At 38.0% G+C, this 16396-nt stretch overlaps 1 protein-coding gene across 4 annotated transcripts in view; it reads left to right on the top strand.

The window, feature by feature from the left end:
• The window catches only part of PTPN3 (protein tyrosine phosphatase non-receptor type 3), a 171203-nt gene that overhangs the window by 76284 nt on the left and 78523 nt on the right, over positions 1-16396 (top strand). For 2 of the 4 annotated variants that reach the window (XM_069778722.1, XM_069778724.1), the window contains exons 3-7: positions 7478-7585; positions 7741-7798; positions 8879-8957; positions 10436-10480; positions 11410-11462. In XM_069778722.1, the coding sequence (XP_069634823.1) occupies positions 7478-7585; positions 7741-7798; positions 8879-8957; positions 10436-10480; positions 11410-11462 (343 nt within the window). Of the gene's footprint in view, positions 1-7477; positions 7586-7740; positions 7799-8878; positions 8958-10435; positions 10481-11409; positions 11463-16396 lie in introns of those variants that run through there. The other 2 variants (XM_069778723.1, XM_069778725.1) reach the window with 2 other exon arrangements.

The following is a 16396-nucleotide window of genomic DNA, read 5'->3' as shown; positions in this document are numbered from 1 at the left end:
TCAATGGTAAGAAGAGCTTGAGAGAAATATGCTTTGGATTTAAGCAAATAGATATTCCTAAGTTGTCATTTCTAATATTTTATTGGCACTGCACGGATGCTCAAGACTAGTAAATTTGAGGTGGATTTAAATTTAATACAAAGATGATAGATTAAATAGTCTAAACGTACAACCTATTGACACACTGGAAAGAACAAAGTATGTATATTGAAATTTCGAACTAGTACTGACATCTTTAAAATTATGGTAGAACATTCATGGTATCTCCAATTGGAGAACAGGGAGAATAGAGATATGACTTTTCTTTCTGTAGCAACAGGTTCTTTATAGAGCCCATGCAGCTGATTTTCATCAAACTTTGTTAGCAAACTGCATGGGCTTATGAAACTTTCCAAGTTATAGCTATAGGTCTCTTTATCATTCTGCTAGATGGTACTTTCTTTTCCTAGTGATTGTACCTGTAGCAGTGTGAATGAAAACCAAGTATCCTAAAACTGGGCAAAGGAAGAAGGAAGGTGGATTTTGCTTATGGAAATAATCTGAGGGACTTTCAATCTATTGAGAAACCTGAAGCTAGCTGCATAATTTGATTCTGCAAATTTGTTCTTATAAAATGCTTATCTCAAAGAATATCAGTAGCCTGACCAACTGTAAATAAAGACTTAACTTCAAGAGAGTGGTGCCGTTTTTCTCATGGATTTTTGGCTTTGGCAGAATAGTGAAGCAATAGGCTTTTTTGTCCATTGTTTTTATTTAAAGGTGTTTATACTACAGTTTTGATGAATCTGGAATTGGTATTGATGGTATCATAAGGAGTTAATCAGTATAACTTGTGGTATGTGCTGTTCTTAGGTCATCATTATCAAGAAAGTTGAAGTACAGACACATTCCACTACATTGCTTACAGTCCAAATTGAAATGTATGTTAAGTCCTCAAGGCTGAAATGGCCTTTCTTGTCTTTTTCCCTGTAATGTGTTTCAGTGTTTAGATGGAACATGTCCAAAGTCCAGGCAAAGGGTAGAAGGTGCACATAAGCTAAGAGTTGGAAATGTTCCTCTTTCAAAAACACATTTGAGACAGACTTGACTGCACTTGGTATCTAGTATTGCACTTGACTTTAATTATATCCAGGTTTTCTTGAAGCCTTCCAATAAATTTCAGGTGTTTGAATTTTGTGATAAGGTTAATTCACTTCTGTCTCTGATGTTACCTCTGTCATGTTACAGGCTGTAATACATAAGCTTTCCGCATGGGGAAAAATGTTAGTTGTTGTTCTAGTATATACAGAATGTGCTCACATACCATGTTTGGGTGTATTTAATAGGAGTATATTGAGCAATAATGCAAATTTATTTGTAACTTTTGATATAGACATGCAGGAATTTTCCATTATTGCTTTACTTTGACTCAGTTACCAGGAATGACCACTTGGGAAGTATGCCTTTCAATTTCCAGTAAACTGACTTTTGTGAAGGGATAAAATTTACAGTGTCAGATCACTTCTGTATTGTGTTGTCTTTCTGAGTTGACACTTATGTCTTAGTACCTGTGATTTTTGCTTTTAGACTAGTTGGCTTTCAGTAATAGTGTTTCCTTCTAGAAATAAAATGCTTAGGTAGTAATAATGAGAAAAGTTGCACGACTTGAAATTCAAAACGTAAGGTACGTTTTTTCCTTCCCCACCATCTCAGTTACGCTCCTTCTTCCAGTATTTGAGAAGGAACCTGATTGTTGCAACTAACACCAACAATTCCTCTTGGTATGTTTAAAATAATGGGCAGGGATGCAAGTGCTAAAGGTTCTTTTTGTTTGTGGATGTGAGTTTTAAAATTTTAAACTGCTCACAGTAAAATGCAATGATGCAGAATTGTTGGATCTTTGTCACTAGGTTTTCCTAGTGGATACTGTTTGATAATACAAGACAGTTTAGTGCTAATCCGTGTCCTTGCATGTTGAAAGAATGGCTGTATGAAGTTTCAGGCTCGCAACAACTATTTAGTTTTATATTGAGGCAGATCAGTATCCTCTATGACTAGAAAGCAGTAAGGCAGTATGAAATTTGATGATGCCTTTGAGGACAGTGAGAAAGTGATCTGACCTACAGCAGGCTTGTTAGTCTTAGCCCTTTGTGGGGCCTGACTTCATAATAAATGCTGAAGGAAAGAATCAGTGGAGGGGAGATTTTTCCAAAGTTAGAATTGGAATGACTAACCTCATGTATATGTTTGTTTTAAATCATTTTTGAGGCAGAGGAAATGCAGTGGGTCAAAACTCTGTGGGCTTGGATAAATATTTTGTATGACCTTTACATAGGAAAATACTGTGCTGGAGTGTATGGAATCTGGAAGAGTTACGGGATGGGCAGGGAGTTGGCTCAAGAGGTGACAGCAGATCCTGCTGAAAAGGAGATGTTAAACAATGTAAGGACACTAATAGGGTTCTTGACTGAGACATTTCATTAGCATGTTGCTATTGAATCTTTTTCAGTAAATCAAAAATGTAAGGTTTGAGGCATTATTAACAGTAAAAGAGATACAGGAATATGAGGTAGCGCATAGGTTATCTTGAACAAGGAGTAATTGCAGTGAGGGAAATCAGTAGTGTAAACTAATAGCTTTCATAAGATGAGGTAATGTTTTTTTAAGCTCAATTTTCAGTTGCAAACAATAGAGGAGGAAAACACTGGTAGGCTGAGCTGCTCGTGTGTTATCGTGCTGAAAAAGGTGAGCGCTATTATGCACCAGGCAGGAATCTTCAGCCAATGTCAAGGAAGTATTAACAGTGTTAGTCTTGGCATCGAGGCCCACCCTCTGGGGAATGTCATGTGTGGATCCTAGTTACTGGCAGACAAAAGAGGGAAGTTCCAGTAAGGCAGGCATAGAAAGTACAACTAGGATGCTCTGCAAAAGTCTGGACCTAAGGAAAGAAAAGGCTGTTCTGTTTGTTCTAGCTAAACAAAATCTTGCATGCTCTGAATAAGAGCATCAGGTGGGTAAATAAATTCCAGGAAGAGAAAAGGAGAGTTAGCAGAAGAGCAAATAAATTAGCTGTGTGTAAAATTAGTGTGGAAATTAAAAGAAAGTGTAGCACTTTGTTTCAAGCTCATAGGCATATTGGGACCAAAGGACGCAGGCTGTTTGGTGGTGGATGACTGCTACAGGCTAAGTTAGGAAAGGATGACCTCAAACAGCACATGAGGGGCAATGGGTATCGTGTCCGAAGTGAGACTGAATTTGCAAAAGCTCAGGTGGTGCTTAACTGTGAGGTTATCATTGCCAGAAAGTGGGGGCAAAGCTCTTGCAGAGGAGAGGGACAGGGAGATATGCTATACGTTGCACTGTCTTCTTAAAGTGTCACTTTGTACCACTTACCTCGTAGAAGTTAACAAACTGAAAAGGATTACTTGCATATTACCTCTCTGCTCCAAAGAACCAACAGTCTTCACTTATGTTTATGCACTTCTTAAGACAGTGGGTCTTGATCACCCCAGCTTCTAGGCAGTACTTGACATTAAAAATAATGAAGGGGTTCTTTCTCTTCAAAGTCGTGTAGCTTACTAGAAATTAAACTTGACTAATCTAAGTTCCCTAAATATAGCAGGAAATTGTTGTGGCACAGACAGAATGTAATAGATGTTAGTTATGACTGTTTTAAATATTAATTTTTGGCCTATCCAACATAAGGTGAAATATATTTCAAGGCAGATTTAAATGGAGGTGAATGGTGTGTGGTTATGAGGTGGTTGATGCGAAGCTTTTAAAACTTCAGAATAAGGGTTGGTACATGTCAGGAAGATGAAGTAAATTCAAAGTCCTTTTCAGGGTGGAAACAAGCAAACCTCTTGGAAATGTTTCTTTTTAGTAGAAAAAGCTTTAAAATTCTTAAGATTATCTTAAAAGCTTGTGTCATTGTAACAGCATAGGCTAGTGTGGAAAGTGCATAATTATTTTTTTTATCTCACTGTAGAAGGGCAAGAGCTTTATTAAGAATGTCTTAACTACTTGCTGTAACGGTTGACAGGGTTAAGGAGAACTTGATTCTAATGCCCAGTTTAGCTGAGTGGTGTCCATGTTGTTTTGCCCCCTTCCTATGGCAAAGGGGAGTGAAAATACGATGTGTTATAAAGTACTTGACACTCTGTAGTATTAGAGTAAGCTGTGGCTATGGACTGTATTGGAATGGATGTCAAAATTCAAAAGCAGTGATGTGACGTGCTTAGCAGGCCTGACTTTACACCTAGATCTCAAAAATGTTTATGTACAAAGTAGATTGAAGATCGTGCAGCTTGAGCTGTGTGGTAACTTTATTTTTAAGTGTATAGGCTGAAAAACAATGGACGTGTTAAAACAAAGCCGAGTAAATATAGAGTTTTCTTGAGGAAAACCAACAAAAACCTTCAGCTTTGGGAATTTTAACAACTGAAGAAGACTTTAACAATTTAAAATGACATTTTGTACTTAGCTTAGATTTCTGGAGTGGGTGCTTGATCTAGGCACTGTGGAAGAATATGCTTTTAATACCCGAGAGCAAGAACTGGAGACACAGAAAAGTAGTGTTGGAAATTGCTTTTGATAGCAAATGTAGAGAGGAGGAAGAGAAGGAAATAGTACGTATGTAGGAAGAGGAGATTAGTACTGGCTGAGCAGCTGGGTTTAGGGTTGGGAAACCCATGGGAACATTGCAAAGAGAACTGCGACTGTTGAGCAGGAATATTGTAGGAGGGAGCTTGCTTGTCTTTACAGGGAAACAGTGAGAAGGCTTAGCAATTCATGTGTGCTGGGGGAGAAGGGGGATGCAGTTGTGAGAGGGTGGGGAGAGAGAAAGTGAAGGCATCTGAATTGGGATGAAGGACCAGAAGCATGAAAAATGAGAAGAGAATTAGGAGATAACGCTGTTGCAAAGAAAGGAGACTGAAGGGAGTCAGATGTGTTGAAATTCAGACAGAAAATTAGCAGAAGCATCTGCCCTCTGTGATCTTCTCCTGCCCCATTTGTAACGAAACCTGAGGTGTCCGAACACTTTCAATGAAGTGTATGTCTCATCCCCTGTAATTACTGCTTTTGGTCACAATGTAACTACAGTTGCTCATTTAGCTCGTGTCAGAAGCAAGCACCATAGATGTGCAATTACGCTTCTGAGTTGTACAGGTGTCATGCGCTGCCACTTGAAAGTGTTCTTAATATTCTGCTTACAAAAACACAACCCTGGGGAAACGAATATGGTATGTATAGTAAGGCAGTGCTAAAGATGAATGTATTCACATCAGGAAATGCCCATAATTTCAGAGGGTTAAGGTGGCATCTGCTGTTTCGATAGGGCTCTCTTCTGTACGTATATGCATAATCTCTGATAGCAAATCTCAGTCTTCATAGTGGAGCCCACCTCATTGATGGTGCTGGACAGAACTGCCTGGTAGATGCACAGCACCGTGGCTGTGTGTGATGAGGAACACATGGTCGCATGGTCCTTATCTGTCACTGAGATTTCAGTTTCTAGGCTGGATCTAGGTCTACGCTGTTTCAGAAAAAAAATTGGTTTTGATCAGTGCCATGGTTTGAATATCCCAAGGAGCAGTAGCCTGTTTGAAAGGAGGGGAGTAGGAATGTGCAGCTGGGGAGGAAGAAGGGGACAGAGCTGCTGCTTTTGGTGGCAGCACAGACTTACAGGCCTGAGCGGACTCGCGTTTATTGCGAGACTTCAACTGTTCGTTGTGGCAGTTAAACAAGATGTTGGAGGGGAAAGGGTAGTCTCGTACATACGACAGTCGAGTGTTGCTTACGTTGTTTTCTTCATAGGTGACTTTGCTCCAGAAAAACGGGCACAGCTTTTCACAGGAGGCCAACAGTTGGCTGTCACCTTACCTTGCATCTGGAGCCTGATGTAGAAATACTGAGCATTCAAATCACAAATAAGCTACTAGGAGTTCTGCTCTAGCAATAGGAAGTGTTGGATAATATTCCATTCTCCAAAATAAGGTAGCTGAGTGGGTGTCTTTTGCTTGAATCTTTGTTCTTTTCCCATCTTTTAAATAGGAAGAATGCTTTTATGAGATAAGGGAAGACTATGGAATATGTTATTATTTAAAGCACTCAATTACAACAGTGTGGTACCCTGTTTAAAAAACCAAAAAGATAAATCTCTCTTCTGAACAGGACTTGAGTGTTGTATAATAAACAAGGTCTAGACAAAGAGAATTGGGTACAATATTGTGTTCTTGGCTTAAGTGAGCACTCATATGCACTAAGACTGGGGCTATCCACAAAAATGTAGTCACTATGATGCTTATACATGAAGTCCTTTGTTTCAAGAGGTTGTTTAAGAAATTAAGAAATTTAAGAAATCAGAACTCAATTAAATCAGAACTTAATTTTTAAGAAATTTGGTTCAGAAAAAAATGCTTGTCTTTTGCAGTCTAAGGTAAATTCATTGTTTTTGCACGTGTGCAGTTTATTTCTGCTTTTAAGAATATTTGGAAGATCATATGAAAAATTAGTTTGCTATATTTTTTGAGTAGACAAGATACCAAGCAAACAGGCCTGATGTTTGTTCTGTCCAGCAATTCCATACATAATAATCTAGACCCAAAATGCCACACTGCTTTGCAAGCTATTTATTATGTATTAGCACATTTAGGATTGCAATCTTGTTGAGGGGTTTTTGTTTGTTTCTTTTTGCAGTTGGGATTTTTTACTAGAATTGGTTCACAGTGTTCTTTGGCAGAAGTTGGTTAATCTGCTCTCCACAATGCCGTGGCATTGAGATACGTGTTTGATTGGGGGAAAATTATACTGTGCTTATGCTCCCAGATCTCCGCTGCCTGTGTAATTCCCCAGTTACACCAGTTGTCCCTCAAGACAGGTATCACAGAACATCTAGGCAGAAAGTGGGGTGGCTGAATGGCAACTGAGTGTGTGGAGGCTGAGGGCCAGGTGAGAGAAGCTGAAGTACAGGATCGTATGGCTGGAGCACAGCATTCTCCTCTTTTTTTTTTTTTTTTTTTCTCCCCTGTCCTAGTGTATATTGACTTTGCTTTTTGACAGCTGATGTGGAATGAGAGCGGGGTGCTTTGGTGGTGACAGCAGGGACCAGAGCAGCCCCATGTGGCTGTAAGCCATCCTTGCAGACTACAGCTCAGGAGAACAGCGTTGCTCCTAAAGACCGTGGTCAAGGGAGAGGTTGTCTGCTTCAAGTTAAACTGCTGGACTGACCTCAAGGGCTCGAGTTCATGTCAATTTGTATCATGAGATTTCACATGCCTAACCTATTTTGGAAAGAAAGCCTCTTTAAAAAAAAAAAACAAAACAAAACAACTTTTATCAAATAAAGTTCTTATTGCTCAGAAACTTTGAACCAATGATTAGCAGCTATTTTTATTCATGAGTTACATTTTTTTAAAAACAAATTTATTTCAATGAATTGTGTCTTAAAACGTGTAAGTGTTGCAGAGTTTCACTTCTAAAGTTTTCTTGTTTTCAGAAACAAGACACTGGACAGATTTTGTTGGATATGACCTATAACCAGTTGGGTGTGACGGAGAAGGAATATTTTGGTTTACAGCAAAATGAAACTTCAGTAGATTCACCTGTAAGTATAGCAAATAATAAATGTGTGTGCATGTATATGTGTGTATACATATATAAACACATATATGCATACACATGTATGTATACACACATGTACATGCACACACACATAAATAAACAGTATTTATTTGTAAATATTTTTAATCCATCTAATAGTTTTTCATTTCACAGCGATGGCTTGAACCAAACAAACCTATTAGAAAACAGTTGAAAGGTAAGACTTGTTTTTAATATCTTGTTTGTAACTGCATAGTCCTGCTTTTCTGTGTTCTTATGACTAGAATAAATACAGTTCTTGTAAACTAGTGCATCCAGATGGTAGATTTTGTTTAGGAGCAAGTCTTGTCTCTGCCAGTGTTTTCAGCAGAGCTTTCTACATCTCTTACTGCTACCTGAGTGCTAATAAGACCGGGTAGGGCACTAACTTTGATGCTGTAATAGCATCTAAGCCTGGCTTCTGAACAGTGTTGGACATCCTGGCCATGAAAGCAGTAGTCATATTGTGGTGCCAGTAAATTCCTCCTCACAGGGAAGATAAAGAGGAGGGGTTTTGATTGAGGGAAGTGGAGCCAGTTTCACGTATAGGCTCTGGCGATTTCTTGTCTGAAGTAGAGTTAAAAAAAAATTGCTTGTTTTTATTAAAAAACAACCAAACAAAAACCTAACACCACACACTTCCAAGTGCATGTGATGGTCTAGTATGTCTTGTTTATAAACAACTTTGGGTAACACAGAATGCTTACCAAGGACAGGCTGGCCAGTGTGACCCTGCCAGATAGCGGCTTAGGAGGACTGAGTGACACTGTCCCAATTTGTGCTGTGAAACTTGAGCTATATTTTTCAGCTCTCTTATTTCTACCATATGCTGTAGATTGCATATGAATTGAAATAAAAGTATGTGCAGTTAACATGGTGAACTTCTGTTAATTTCTTCTATTTATATGTAAGATGGAATTGAGCATTATCCCAACTGAGATGCTTCAAATACACTTGCTGCTGCTTTTTCTTCTAATATCTATGAGGCAAAGATACCTAAATAATGCCTTTTATGTAAAGTAGCATATACAAATTACTTTAAATGCAAGCATCACTGTATCTGAGAGTATTTTCTTCTCATAGTTGGTGTTGGGGGGGATCAGGAGAGACTTCTCATGGTTTCTTTTAGTTTCATGAGAAAAATGGATGAGATTTCTATATGGTTGCTCATGTAACTTTTCTATAAATATAGAAATAAAACCTCAGGCTCTTTCTTTTTTAAACAAAAAAATTGATTTGTTGTTCTAAAATATTGCAGGAGGTTTTCCCTGCACCCTTCGTTTCCGTGTAAGGTTTTTTATACCTGATCCTAACACACTTCAGCAAGAACAAACCAGGTAACTTCTGTTTGATGTTTGCTTCCATGAACTAAGAATGTGTAAAGCTCCCCTTTTCCATCTCCACAGCTTGGCAAAGTATGCTTTATTAGGTAGATAACCTTGTTTAACTCTTTCTATTAAATGTGTTTGGAATTGACAGCTTGATGTGATGCTCATAATGAATGGTTTCTTCTATATGCAGCCTACAACTCCAAAATGCAGCCAGAATATAAGCTACTACAAAGATGGCAGTTAGTTTATTTGCACCCTGGATTCCTTTTTTTTTTTTTTTTGAGCCCTTCGTTGCTTGATGTGCTTGCCTGTTGCATTTTTTCTCCTTTCCTTTTCTGATCCCTTAATCAGATGCAATGATTAAAAAGTAGGGTAGTTCAATTATTAAGCTGTCTGCACGCCCTCAGTCTGTTAGAAGTTTTGTATCAACACTGAGTCAGTTTTTTGAACATGTGTAGTAGATTTAATGCCGAGGGCGTGGGAGGGTGGGGTTTATTTTGTTTCAGGAAGAACAGATAACAGTTCTTGTTTTCTAGTTTGCCCCTTACTTGTAACATGCAAAGATCTATAATGCTGCAGTTTATAGTAGACTTTTAAAGCCTTCTTTCTTTAACCTATCTCTGAGTTTTTAGGGTGGTGGGGTACATGAATTACAAGCAGTTTTCAATGAACTTGTGAGAAGGCTTTAACTGAATACTTGTTTTGTTCAGTGCACATGATTTGGAATTTAGAATTCACAGGCACGTATTAATTGGGCATTTTTTTGGTAATGTTTTTATAACATTTTCATTGTTAATTTCAGTGACTTGAGAATATAAATAGTACAGCATGTTAAATGATATTTCTTGAAGAAAACTTAGCTATTGACCTGTTTTGGTATTTGCTAATAAAGCTGTTGTAAGCTGTTCTGTTGTTTGAAACTGAAATTATTCAAAGACCTTCTCTTCATGGTTCTTCACATCCCAACTCTCCAGTATTGCTATAAAGTAACGTTGTAAAACACACTAGTAAGAGCAAGACTAAACTGCTCTTGGAGAATTAAGAGCTTTTTGTCAGCATATGCTACTTGAGAGATCTCATTCTCTCCATTAGGTAGTTCAAGATAGAGTATCACAGTTTGGGGTTGGGGGTTTTTTTTGTTTGATTTTTTTTTTTTTTTTTTTTAAAGTTACATCCAAGATGAATGTTCCTGGGAGAAAGAGAGCCCAGTTCTGTAACGGTTTGGGTTTTGTAGTGTTCGTTGTGGCATTAATACCATGGTCCTGGAGTGGTAGTACAGACTCACAAAGATCTTTAAAACTGTTGTGAGAGTGAGTGGGTGTATGATTGCATGTTTGTAAGTGGCACTAAGCTTTATTCATCTGCTTGTATAGTTTGCTGGGAAATCTAATAAAATAGAACTAATACATGTAACAATTTAAACCGTACCTTTGAAATGTGAAAATAAATAAATGTTTGTTTGTTTTCCAAAAAATCTTTTCTAGGCACTTATTCTTCCTGCAATTGAAGACTGATATTGTGGAAGGAAGGTAATAAGAAGAATCTTCAATTTATCTATAATTCTTTTTAAAATAAAATTAAAAAAAAAAAAGCCTTTTTCTGAGGGTATCATTGCTTTAAAATTGTACCTTGTGAAATACCGCTTTAAAAGAAAATCAAATTGCTAGGAAACATCACAAATTTTCACATAGGTCACTTACGAAGAACAGTTTAGTAGTCTGTTCTGAATGAGCTGTAGGAGGTGTTGTGCATCTGCAGGTACAATGTCAACCTGAGACATCTTTATTCAAGACATGGTGTGCCAGGCATGGTATTCCAAATGTGGGGACCTGCTGTCTAGTGCAGTAATCAGGAGGGAGTAGCAAAGGGCCGTTTATGCTATTATTTCTCATTATTTCAGGGTTATATTCCCTATGTGGTGGGCATATATCCAGTTGTTCCTTTGCCTGCAATTTCTGTGTGTTTGTACATTTAAAAAAAAAAAAAGAGGAAAAGGTGGTCCGAGTACTTGCTGCCTAATGTACATTGCCTTTAGGTGTTGGCTTTTTTTCCTCTATGGAGTCACTGGTCATGAGATCAGAGCTGTCTTTGTGCTTGGCACTTGGCTAATTTTAGTGTTTGTGTCTAGTTTTAAATACACCAGACTGCAGCTATTAAAATAGTGTCCAGAGCCCCATAAAAATTGCTTCTCCTTTTGCTTTCCTGAATAAGCATCCAGTAACAATATGAGCATGGCCTTTTAGGACTTGTTACTTCCATTCTCTTAAGAAGCTGTTACACGGCAACTAGCTTTTAATCTCCAGTCCTAGTGTGCTTTGACAATCAAACTTTGTAAGAAAAAATCAGATACTCTTTGAAGATAAATGAGTCTTCGTGTACTGAACTAATTGCAGAGGTATTGTTAACAATACATTTATACAGCCTATATCTAAATAAAAATATTTTCCCCTCTTTCCAGGTTGTCATGCCCCATTAATTCTGCTGTTGTCCTGGCATCATATGCAGTACAATGTAAGTAATAACTAATCATTATTTTGTTAATAAATGTATTTGACCAACTACCTTCTCTGCTGTTTGGCACTGAAAAATAAGGAAAGATTTCTTTCCTTATCTATTTGTGTGGAATATTTAAAATGCTACAGGTGATGCTTTGTAAAGAAGGTGCAGGTTATTAAAGCAGCCTTCAGACAGTCTAAATAGAAAAAGCATACTTGTTAGGTCTGTCAAAAAAGTTGATACAAGAATAATGTTGTTATTACTTATGTGTGCTTGTACTGCTGACAAAAAGAAGGCAGGTTTTCATTGTCATTGGAAACAAAATAATGAAACTTACTGTGTGTTACAATAGCTACAGGAAAGCATTCCAGGGAAATAACAGATCATCTAGAGAACGGTTAAGGGGAAGGTAAACTCATGATTAAGAAACTCCAATGTTCTTATGTAATGTTTTCTCAGGGAATTTGATTTGTTAGATACGTAAAACTGCCTGGCACTTTGCAATACGTTTAAGGTGACTCTACGGACAAGAACTTGTATTCTTCTCATCTGCCTGCAACTGGAAAAAAGGAATTCTAAGGATGATATTAGAACAATATCTTCTGTAGGAAAACTAAAATGGACCTGATCCTATGCCTTATAGGCATCCTAAACAGTGAAAGGAAGAAACAGAGGAAGATCCTTCTCATTAAACAAACAAACAAACAGGTTGAGGGTTTAGTAGAGTTTGTATATTTCTAAAAATGGTTGTTGGGGAAAGCATGCTAGAATAGTTGTGTAATTATTTGGCTGATCTATATCTATCCCATTTCTTTATGGAAAGGCTAGCAAGGTCCACAGAAAAGATTGAGGTATTTTTCGCTTGAAATAAGGACCAAGCTAAATAATTAAAATATGGTTTTCAAAAGAGAAAGTAATAAACTGTTGGCCTCTATGAAAATCCCAAGAGGCTGTGAAACATTCACTTTTATGTTTAAGTATATCATGTGGTGCACCCTTTTGTTAAATGGAACTTTAACCACATTCAAGCTTAGTAACAACAGTTGAAACCAGAACAAGTTTTCCATAGTAGGCAGCAGTCCCAGTTTTATTGCCAAAGGAAATGTGTCCCTGCTCCCGTATCCCAGGGGCACAGTAGGGCACTCGGAGGCTGAAACACTCTGAACCTTTAGGATTGCTAAATGCAGTGTTGTTGACCTGATTGTGCTAAAGCGCAAAAATATAAAGGTACAGTGAAGAATGCAACTATTTTATCACAAAGTCAAGCTTAACATGATTTTTAAAATTAATTATGCCACAGGTAGTGTACCCCAAATCCCAAAGTAATTTCTTTTTCCCCTTCAGTTTTATGACCATTCCCTTTTTAGTGCTTTGAATACCTACTAATGCAGTTATTTTTACTAAAGGAGAACAGCAGAAGGTCAGTGAGTATTGTGGAAGGGTGCTAGTGTGTTTTAATCTTTCTCTTTCCTGGTGCATTCTGGAATTTCCCATGCAGCTATTTGCCTCATTTTCCTAACTCATGATAATGCTATTATTGCCAGTTGGGGGGGGGCTTTTATTAAAAACAAACAACCCCCCCCCCAAAAAACCCCCAGACCTAAACCTTTCTTTTTTGCTAGCTGATGCCCTTTCTGTTGCTGTTTGTATGATATGTATATTTATTCTCTGCATCAGCAAAGAATGAAACATTTAACAGGAAGATGTATTCCCTTGAAGAAAAAAAAAAAAGCTTTTTCTTCTGCTACCAGGTTGTTGGCATTTACCTAAAGAAGATGGCATAGGAAAGACCTTCTGAAATCTGTGTGTGTAGGTCTGCTTATTTAGTCATGTTTGCTAGGATTCTTGTCACCTTAAATTGTTTTAAATAGGGGGTTTTTTTGGTGTTTTAGTTTCTAATCATACTTATTAAGAAGGGTTGAAGTTTTTGGATATGAGGTATCTTCTTATTAAAAAGCCATTGTCTGAAGTTGCCATGGATTGGTTCTACCTGAGCTGTTTCTTATTCCTGCCGCTTCTTGGTGGTTTTCAGGCTGCTCTCTCCTTCTGTAACTTCTGTTAACTGTATGCAGAAGGGGAAATCATCATTATCTGACAATCTAATGCTTATTTGTTTGAAAGGTGGAGCTGTTGTCACTGGCAGGAGGCTGAGGCAGGTGTCTTTCTTTGCACATGAAGGCTGATGATTATTTCTGCTCTTGCTTTTTAAATACAGTTTTCACATGTGGCAGTTGTATGGTTGACTTTCACAGGCTTTGTCTGAGTTTTGCAAAGGGACAGTTGGTGGTGAAGTCTGTCATCCCACTGAAGTGCTGCTGCTCTGTATTGCTCTTTGCACAGGTGTTTGAGTTCAACACTGCGGTTCTGAAATAAAACTCTGACATGTTGCTCTGTGCCATTGTGGCCCACCCTATGTTGTCAGGGGGTGCTAAGTTACAGGGGAATACAAGTGGGTGTGAACACTGTGACTAAATAGCATGTGACTAAACTTGATTGCAAGTATGGTTCAGACACTTGAAGAGTAAGTTGTTAGTTTATTATCAGTAAATGTGCTTTGTCACAGAAATGATCAGTGGATTCTGAAGTCCTTTTTTTAAGGAGAACTTGTTAAGGTGCATTTCAAATAATTTTGAAATCGTGAAGTCTGAAGGATAATCGTGCTGAAAAAAAATCTAATGATAAATAGTAGGTCTTGGTTTTTACTAGTGTAAAATGGGAATGTTGTACAGTCTTTAACATTAAATGAGGGACCTATGCAGAGTTTGTATCGCTTTTTTATTTAAAATGTCACAAAGCTGATTTAGCACCACTTGTTTTCTATCATTTTGTGTAGTAAGTTCTCATTTCCAGAACAGTGTTTAAAAGACTAGCTATTGGAATGTAAGAAGTCCCATGGGTTTGGTGGGAATATGCTCTTATGTGCGTAAATCCTTTGCGGGGTGGGGACTTGAATCTAAAGCACATCAACAAAGCCAACAAAAGGTGTTAAGAATACTTCTAAGCTTTCTTTTTCCTGAGCATCATTTGCTCAGTGATTCATTATGACTGGGGTCTTTCTCTTATCCCCTGTGATATTGTTCCCATCTCAGCTCTGCTTTGAGAACGAGGATGTTTCTCTAGCACGCTGCTGTCTATCTTTGGGAGTTTGTTCCAGAAGGAGTTGACTAGTTGCTTGGGATTCAAATGGGCTTTAGCGAGGGTGAGGGTTCAAGGAAAGCTGAGCTTAGTGTGCGAGTCCCTCAGGAACTTATGCTGTTCTGGAAACATAAGAGTTTGTTAGAATTTTGGGAACGCCAGAAGGCTGATATCCCAGAGGAGGAGATGACCTGTAAGACGTAGAGGAACGTCAATAGTAGCTCCACAGTGAGAATCACACCACATAATTCCCCCATCGGCTTTCTTCTTGCCTGACTCTTCTAACTTGCCCTAATTTTGTCCCCCTCTCTTTTTATAGAAATTACACTGAAACCTCAGACTTCCTAATTTACAGACCTGCCTGTTTTCATAGCTAGCATTTGGGGATTTTTCTCTGTGTATGCTCCCCAGCTATGGTTTTTTGAAGTGAAATAGTGCTCAGAAGGACATCATGTAAGCTGAGAGATTTGCTCAGAGGCCAGTCAGGTTCCTGCTACTCTCCAGGGCAGTTGTAGCCCTTTTGCCTCAGAATCAAAATCAGACTGGATGAACAAAGAGAACTTTGACCTAAATTTCCAGTGTTTGAAATTATTTACCAGATGTGTTGGGTAGCCTGAGGATTGCGTGCATGTCCCATCTGTTCTTCTGAAGCCTGCAGTAATGCTGTTCAGTCGCAGGTAACTTTTATCATGTCTTACAGTACCTGTCATCAGCAGTACCAGAGTGTTATCTATGTGACGGTGGTGAAATTCCCAATACGAGAATCTGCTTGGAGAAATTGATTGAAATATGCACCCGTTTTCTTCCACATGGTTCACTGTGGTCTGGATTGCTTGAGCTTGCTAGCATCTCTTTGTACAACAGTTCTTCTAAGACTGTCTTGATAGTTGATATACAGCAGCTCTCCAGCTGTTTTGGACTGTTTTCCCTTAATTATATTTTACAGTTGTGCTAGGCAAGACAGAGGCCACTTCAGGAGATCATTACTTCGAGTCTTGTTTGTCTAGTGTTCTTCCACTATGCAACAAATAATTGTTTTGAATCTGTAACGCTTCAAAACAAAGTACAATACTGTAATCTCTGGAGTGGAGAACCCCAGATTGGGCTATTGGCCAGTGTTGTAGCTGAAGGAGCTGACTTTCTACAGTGCCTCGTGGACTTGGTATTATTCTTCTGTATTTTTAAGGTGGGTGAACCTATTAAATATTTTTGTGTAACATAACTAAAAAGGGGAAAAGAACAGTTACCCAAGGTCATGGTCCATGTAGTACAGTATTATGATAATGAGTAGTGGTGAATGCTGAGAGAAAACGCACATGACAGAAGATCAGAGCAGTTTTAAAATGCGTTAGTTCTGAAAAGACTCCTAATGTTTTGGGAGTACTGATAACTATTCCCTTAAGTCTTTTATCCCCATGCTTTTTCAAAAAGAATACGCTTTGTACTTTGGATTATACTTTGCTTTTTCAATACTTTTTCTGATTGTGACTGTGCGGTTTCTGAAGTACATTTGAGATGCAGAAACAGTGACTCAGTATAACTTATACTTTCTAATTTGTTTCTTCCTTTTCCCTGTGATTTTTTTTGTTGTTTAACTGTGGCTGGATTTTGAGCAGCTGATTTTTAAATTTTTTAATTTTTTTTTAAATAAAAAGTATTACAATGACTGATTCCTTTTTCATTGGAAAGGCAGTGGTAATAGATAGCTTGGAGACCACCATTGTGTATGTATAGTTGGCATTTTTGTCTACAAATGTTCCTTTGCTTTTATTAATGCCTACTTTTTCATTCTGTCGTACCACAAAGTAACCAGC

The sequence above is a fragment of the Haliaeetus albicilla genome, chromosome 3, assembly GCF_947461875.1.
Source record: "Haliaeetus albicilla chromosome 3, bHalAlb1.1, whole genome shotgun sequence".
Classification (NCBI taxonomy): Eukaryota; Metazoa; Chordata; class Aves; order Accipitriformes; family Accipitridae; genus Haliaeetus; species Haliaeetus albicilla.
This window is presented reverse-complemented; position numbering and strand designations above follow the sequence as displayed.